Here is a 7,925-nt window from a genome sequence, read left to right on the forward strand (position 1 = left end):
GAAAGATTTCATTTCATTTTATAATTGAGATGTTAAAACAGTGTGCATTTTTAGCACTTAAAGTGTGTTCATATTAGACAATTAAATTCGAAAAGAAATCACCATTATTTAGATAATCACAAATTGTTTTTGTTTTCGTACCGGTTAGAATAAAAACAAATAATAATAATAAACAAGAACTAGAATTTAGTATTAATGCTTATTTGCACTTTCTAGCACTAGTGATAACAATAGTACTTACAGTATTGAACAGCAATTCATTGGGTACTTGCGTCGTTATCCATTGAGAGATGTAGTGAAGTAAATAAACACAAGTGATAACAAAATGTACAGTGCACCTGACGATACAGCCAGCGAACTCTCCAACATAGAATTCAGCTTTGTGTGAAGAAAAATCAATAACCTCGTGCATGTGCGAATGCTCCCGTCGACACTTGACTTGTCTCATCGCTGTCGAGAACAGCTTTCGTTAAAATGAACACGCGAAAGCAACGCGACTTTTCTTTCTACCCTTTTCTTGCTATTCAATATCTCAATTTTTCTTCTTTCTTTCTTCCAGTTAAAGGTTTAGTGAGTATATGTAGTCTATGTCCTTGAATATGGCTGAAGTTGTAGGAAATACTTAACGTGTGCGAAATAAAACAGTCCTTGGAAAGTCAGTAACTTTTAAAGAAATAAAGTTTAAATTATCTTGAACTTGTCATGAACTCTTATCGTGTTGTCAAAGAGGCAGTGGCGTTCAAGGAAATGGAAGTAGGGAGCACATCAGTGGCGGATATAGCCTAGAAATGGGGATGATAAGATATAAAAACGGAACGAAGTGCAATTTTTAATCCTTCCTCCTACTTAGATAGTTGTTGCGCCTAAGCCTTCGGCCGGTTGTACACTATAAGTTATCGTGCTTAACTAAGATCTCTAATTGTTTACATTTAACTTTTTATTTATCTATTTTTCAGTTTGCCCACCAACGAATTTGTGATTACATAAATATTAATGCTCAAATATAATTGTGACATGAATCCAGCGACGAATCCAAAAGGGACTGCATTTCCTCAAGGGAAAATATAACTGATTTTGAGTTTTTTTTTTTTTTGGTAACAACATGAGGCGATAGGAGTATTTTTTTCTATCAATACATTAGACCAAAAACTTGCTTCTAGTCTATTGTTAATACAAGCTACCTAATATCCCAAGGTGACCAGACGTCCCGTTTTAGCCGGGACTGGTCCTTATTTTCAACCGTTGTCCCGTTTTTTATCTGATTCTCAAAGGGACGCTTACATGTCCCGTTTTTAAGCAAACATGACCCAGGTGTCCCGTAATTATTATTCAAAATGTAAATGGTCAATGTTAATTCTACACTCTTCCGTACTAACACTCATTGGGAAGGTTCACCCGTGCCTAGAACTTCTGAATATTCAAATGAGAATTGAGTGTTCTGTGGTTCAAGTGGGAATCGAGTGGTAATTCTGAGTGTTGAAGTAGTTAAAAGTATTTTTGGGTAGTACCTAAGTTAGAAACGCTGTGTTATCATTCTTACTTGTGTATTTTGTAAATTGAAAACACTGCTGAGTCCCAAAATGCAATGTGGAAATCCCTTCCCCCCGTCGCCGATTCGTATGCGTCCCGTTTTTAAAAGTAAAAGTTCTGGTCACCTTGTAATATCCCCAATTGTTACAGAGGGTAATATTTTGCCATATACGAACAAAATCTCGCCGCCCCAAATCTCGCGAGATAAAATGCATCCATAACAATTTACTCAATTAGTTTCTGGGGTTATAATAATAATAATAATAATAATAATAATAATAATAATAATAATAATAATAATAATAATAATAATAATAATAATAATAATAATAATAATAATAATAATCAATACTTATATAACATGTGGCCCAGAAACTATTACTTTATATACAAGAAGAGTAAAAAATTAACTAGTTCAGAATATATAACATACAGTATATACGAGGAACGTTCAAGTTATAACCGGAATTTCTTTTTTCTATTACACAGAAAAGATAACATGCGAATCAATTTCAAGGTACTTCCCATGTACACGCACACACTTGTCCAATCGGTGTGGGAATGCCCGTATCACAGAATCATAGGACTCTTTGGGACGATCTTTAAGCCATTTAAGCAACACGTTTTGACTTAGTCGTCAGTGTGTAATTTTTGTCCTCCCAAGTGCTTCTTGAGGGGACCAAATAGATAGATGAAAGTCGCAAGGCGAGAGATCGGGGCTATACGGGGGATGGTTTAGGATCTCCCAATCAAGTTTAGTGATAGCTGTGACCGACGTCGTGGCCGTACGAAGACGCGCGTTGCCATACAAGAAGAAGACTCTATCTTTTACTATCTGTGGCTGCTTTTTCTCAAAGCCTCTTTGACTTGGTCCGGAGGAGGTTGGCATAGTATGCTGCATTGATTGTGGTCCCACGTGCCGGGAAATCAGTGCATATTACCCCGTCTTTGTTCCAGAATACCGTCAGCATCACTGCCAGCGGACGCTTGTGCCTTAAATCTTTTCGGCGGAGGCGAGTCTGGTTGCCTCTACTCCATGGTGGAGCGCTTTAACTCCGTGGTGTAATAATGTACCCAGCTCTCATCGCAGATGATTATTTTTGCAAGGAACTCTCGCCTTCTCCCTGAAATCGCTACAGATGCTGAAACGAGACGTTTTCCGTACACTGCTTCTGGTCGAACTTTAGCACTTTTGGGACCCCTCTAGCTGTGATTTTCCGAAAGTGAAGGTGTTCGTGGATGATTGTTTCCACGTTTCCCACGCAGATGTTTATTTTTGCACGCAGATGTTTCCGATGAATGTTTGTTTCGTTAACTGCAGTAACTCGTCGTGGAATAATGGCCACGTTGAGAACGGATTCTCTTCCTAGCTTGAACACCACTCGTACAATTGCGAATGAGAGAGAGAGTTTCGTCGCCATATTGCGCACTTAATCTTCTGAAGATTTTAGCAGGCTCCATGCCTTCCTTCAGGAGGAACTTGATTATGCAACGCTACTCGACTGGGATCAACAGCTTCACACTGCCAGGCTTGTTACTGTCGTCCATTGCCGTTCTCTGAGACTCTACCTCTTCAACTGTCGGTTATCGCAGAAAACAGGATGGGATACGGACGCCAAGTTGCGCACAGCAACACCTGAATTAAAAGAAATTCCGGTTATAAATTGAACATTCCTCGTATATATTATCGTAAAATAAACCCAAATGAAGATAAATCTTATCCATCGAAGCTAGTTTCGTTCTTCATATTTTCTGAAATATTAAGGACAGTACATATTTTATAAGTTCAACCTAACTCATCAAATCATTTTATAATATGGTGGTAGACTTTGACCTGCTATACAAGAGTATGAAATATTATGTTGCTCAGGTTTACGGTTTCCGAGTTGTGGGTGGTCAAATTTTGCGTCATGTGTTTCCAAAGCCAAAACCCATACCGGTACACCTAATTCATCCGACCGTGATCAAACTCGGCATGGTGGTATACCTTGATCTGTTTGTTAACGTGTGAAATATTAAGTAGTGAAGGCTTTGAGTTCCCAAGTTATACATAAACCAATTTATGAATCACTGAAAATCATAAATACAGTTTAAATAACAATCAAAGCTCAGTCTTGGGCAGGAAAAATAAAAATCTATGCATATTTCACTTATAATATAATTATCTATGTGTTACTTTATAAAATCTATGCATATTTCACTTATAATATAATTATCTATGTGTTACTTTATAAGTTTACATATATAACGATATATAAAACACTAAACTGAAGAAGTCGTTGTGACAAGGTTTTGTACTCATAAGGCTCCTTCGTAGGTGAGAAAGTTTTGTACCAAATCACATTTTACGTCCGCTTTGAACCTACCATCTTTTTGTGCAAGAAAGGAGAGATATAAACCTTCTCACGCCTAAAGTTTAACTTACTGAAAAAAAAGTAAGAATTATTCGAGACGCTTTTTTATGATGATACGCCGTGTCATCCCTGGCACCAAATTAACATAAACCTTTTCAAACTGGCCAGCGATACAAATTTAAAAAATAAAGGCCAGCGAGCTCAAATACTGTTACAGGAAGGTTGTTAACAAGGTGTAGAGCGGAAGTAATAAGTCAGTACTTATGAAAGAGACATTCGATACAAGTTACCTCCTTTCAAAATTTCTACCTCCGCTCCTGTTTCATCATGAACATGTAGCTTGAAATACTCCGTGCAAGCAGCTGAACAAACTTTCTTCCAGAAAATTTTGTTTGGGAGCGAAGGGATTGTACTTAGACAGTGTATGCTAAAGGGCGTATCTTGCACAAGAGTGAGGAACAATCGCAATTTTGCTTTAACTTCGGCGAGGGGTGGAAGAGTTGGTCAACTCTGGGGGATCTCCAAGTTATGTGCTTGGAAAAAAGCACTGAAGCTGAATAATTTAATATTCTTACCGTTCTTCTTCTTCTTCTTCTTTTTTATCAGCTTTTGATTTTTCTTAAAAATATCAATATCCAAAGAAAAGTATACGCGATCAATGGAACTTAACCGATCTTGACCAAAATTGATATGGTGGTAAAGTTTGACGCATCCGAGCATAGCATGAAATATTATGGCGTACAAATTTTTAATTTCCTAGTTATTGTAAATCGAAGTTGAGTTTGAGCTAAGTGAAATTTTAAAAAATCATTAAAATGTGATTGAAACAATTCATCCCATCTTGTCCAAATTTGGCATGGTAGTAGAGTTGTATGAGTTTACCACGTATATGAAATATTATGTTGTGCAGATCTTTGGTCCTCAAATTATTTGTCGCTGAAGTTCGGTTTCGTACTTACTTGAGTCCAAACTTTAGGTTTGATAGCCAATAACTGAAGAATTAAATATCTGCACGTGCACACCACGTTATTTTACATGCATGTTAGGCTTGTTAAGGTTTACTAATATTTCAAATTTGGTTAAGTGAAAACTTTTAGTTCCCAAGTTATTGGCTACCAAATTTTGGGCTTGGACTTACAAACCTAGAGAAGTGAAGTATGTATTTATAATTAAGATTGTTCTAAAAATCAGTGGAAGCCGACATTTTCCGCTATAGGGAAATTTACTAGTTCATTAAGCGGTGACAAGGAACAAAATTCGTGTGCAATATTAATACTTTTCTTGAAGTTATAGAAATTAAATTTATTTTCACTCCACTTCTTAACTTCAATTTTGGAACCCGGAAAAATACAATCCATTTACCAGGCACATATGCCAGAGTTTATTTCTAGATCTAAAGCTTTTGGGGGCTCAAAATTCAATATAAGAATAAATTATATGAACATTTTAAAAATACGTGCATTATGATCAATTTGAACCACTTCCAATTTGAACAAATGCTTAACGGAAAAAATATAACCTGTTCTTGGTTAGCTGAATTGATTCCAAAAACACCACAATTCGGTATCTCTTACCGATTTTTGCTCCATACAAATCAGTATTGAAACCGGAAGTAACAGTAAATTTGAACCACTTCCTGCTTTCGTAAATGGTGTCGATAGTCATGTTGTCTTGAGACGCTGAATCGTTTATAAAGAAACCGCTTCTCGTTATCCGTTCCAGTTTTCGTTCTATGGGGATAAGCGTTGAAACCAGCAGTGGCTAATTTTAGCCACTACCAGTTTGGATAGAGCTTCAACGTAGAAGATAGAACCTATTCTTGGGACCTTGAATCGATTGCAAAATGTCGTTTCTTAATGTCTTTTATCGTTTCTGCTTTACGGAAATCAGCATTGAAACCAGAAATATTAGTAAATTTGAACCACTTCCGGTTTTGGAAGAGTGTTGAGGATATTCATGATATATTGCTTTGAGACACTGAATTGTTTGCGACAAACCGTTTCATACTACCTTTACTTTTTTTCATTTTATGGTGATAAGCGTTTGAACAGAAAATGGTTAATTTTAACCACTTTTGGTTTAATAGAGGGTTAACGGAGCAGATGAGATCCATTCTTGGGACACTGAGTCGATTGTAGAGAAACGCATGTTTATACCATTTCCATTTTCGCTCTAAGGAAGTCAGTATTCAAACCGGAAGTAATAGTAAATATGATCCATTTTCGGTTTTGGTAGAGACTTGTGGCAAGTCATGATATGTTGTATTGAAACGCTGAGTGGTTTACAAAAAAAAAAAAAAAAAAAAAAAAATCTCGCTATTTATTTATTTATTTATTTCGGAAAAACAACAGGCAAATGCCTAATTACAGTTTTCCCTTATTGTATGGTAGTACACTTTAAAATACCCATATAATAACATAATAACATGACCTCAATTCTATCAATGACCGCTATCTATTACCATTTTCGTTCTATAGCGATAAACGTTGAAAAAGGTATTGAGATCGAAAGAAATAGTAAATTTAAAACATTGTTGGTTTTGGTAGTGTTGTGGATAGACACTGTATATATTGTAGAGACGCTGAATCGTTTCCAATAAAACACTTCTCGCTATCTGTTACCGTTTTCGTAGAGCGTTAAAGGTTGAAACCGGTAATGACTAATTTGAACAAATTATGGTTTGAATAGTGGGTAACAGAGGAGTCTATTCTTTAGACGTTGCATCGATAACAAGAAACCGCTTCTTGATATCTCTTACCAATTTTGCTCTGATACCTGTCGACAAATGGACGGACAAGACCCTTCAATAAGATTTCCGACACTTATGTATAGCATTGTTTGGACATCTAATAGTAACAAGTGAGTCGCTTCATAGTCTGAGACTTCCAAAATATGCGAATTCAATACTCAAACTTCAAGTAATACATCTATAACTACTAATTGCAACATATTAATAAGATCAAAGATAGAACATGTTCCTCGGAATTCATATCAGAAAGCCATTACTCGCTATACGTACCTTACTGTTTTCGTTCTATGCCGATAAAGATTAAAATCGCAAATTATTAATTTAACCACTTCCACTTTGAATAGATGGTTAAGGGAGGAGACAGAATGTTGGACTGGAAAGCTGAATTGATTGCATAAAACTTCATTTTGATATCTCTTTCCGTTTTCAATCTATAAAAATCAGTATTGAAACCGGAAATAATAGTAAATTTCAACCATTTCCAGTTTTGGTAGAATTGTTCGGCATTGTCGTGGTACGTTGCTTTGAGACTTTTAGTTGCTTGCAGAAAACCGCTTTTCGTTATCTGGTACGATTTTTGTTCTATGGCGATAGATATTGAAAACGGAGATGATTAATTTTATCCACTTCCGGTCTGAATATAGGGTTAATGCAGAAGGTAGAATCGTGGAAAGCTGAATCAACTACAAAAAACTGCGTTTTGGTAGTGCCCGGGATAATCATGGTACAGTATATTGCCTTCAGATCTAAATAGTTTGCAAGATGACGCTTCTCGCTATCTGTTGCTGTTTTTGTTTTATGACGATAAACGTTGAAACCGGAAATGACTAATTTAAACCACTTCCGGTTTGAATAGAGAGATAACGGAGGAAATGGAGTCTATCCTTGGAACGCTGAATCGATTGCAAGAAACCACATTTCAATATCTTTTACCGTTTTTGCTCTGATACTTGTCGACAGACAGCCGAACGGATGGACAAAGCTGTTTTACAAGACTTCCAATAATACTTATGCATAGCATAGTTTGGAAGTCTAAAAATGAACTAGGTGGGTTTCTCCTGGTTATGATGAGGTTATGATGAAACTATACATTTGTTCACCAGTTGAATTAGAGACAGCAGGCCAGTTGTGGAAACCACCCTGCAAATGCTCCACCCGTGCATCTGAATGAAACGCATGTACTGCTACAGCGTGTTTCCTCTCTCTCGGTATCCATGTTAGTGCAGTGTGTGATGGACAAGACGAAGGACCTGAGTGCATTTGACCGTGGTCACATCGTAAGAGTTAGACGA

General features: G+C 36.6%; 1 protein-coding gene across 1 annotated transcript in view; it reads right to left on the bottom strand.

Moving 5' to 3' along the window:
- Window positions 1–465, bottom strand: part of LOC145671076 (tripartite motif-containing protein 2-like) — a 52,971-nt gene extending 52,506 nt beyond the window's left edge. The window contains exon 1 of the mRNA XM_081739813.1: window positions 242–465. Coding sequence (XP_081595939.1) covers window positions 242–261 — 20 coding nt within the window. The 5' untranslated portion in view covers window positions 262–465. The remainder of the gene's footprint in view (window positions 1–241) is intronic.
- Window positions 466–7,925: the final 7,460 nt, after the last annotated feature.

This window comes from Thermobia domestica, chromosome 15, assembly GCF_964235325.1.
Source record: "Thermobia domestica chromosome 15, izTheDome1.hap1.1, whole genome shotgun sequence".
NCBI lineage: Eukaryota > Metazoa > Arthropoda > Insecta > Zygentoma > Lepismatidae > Thermobia > Thermobia domestica.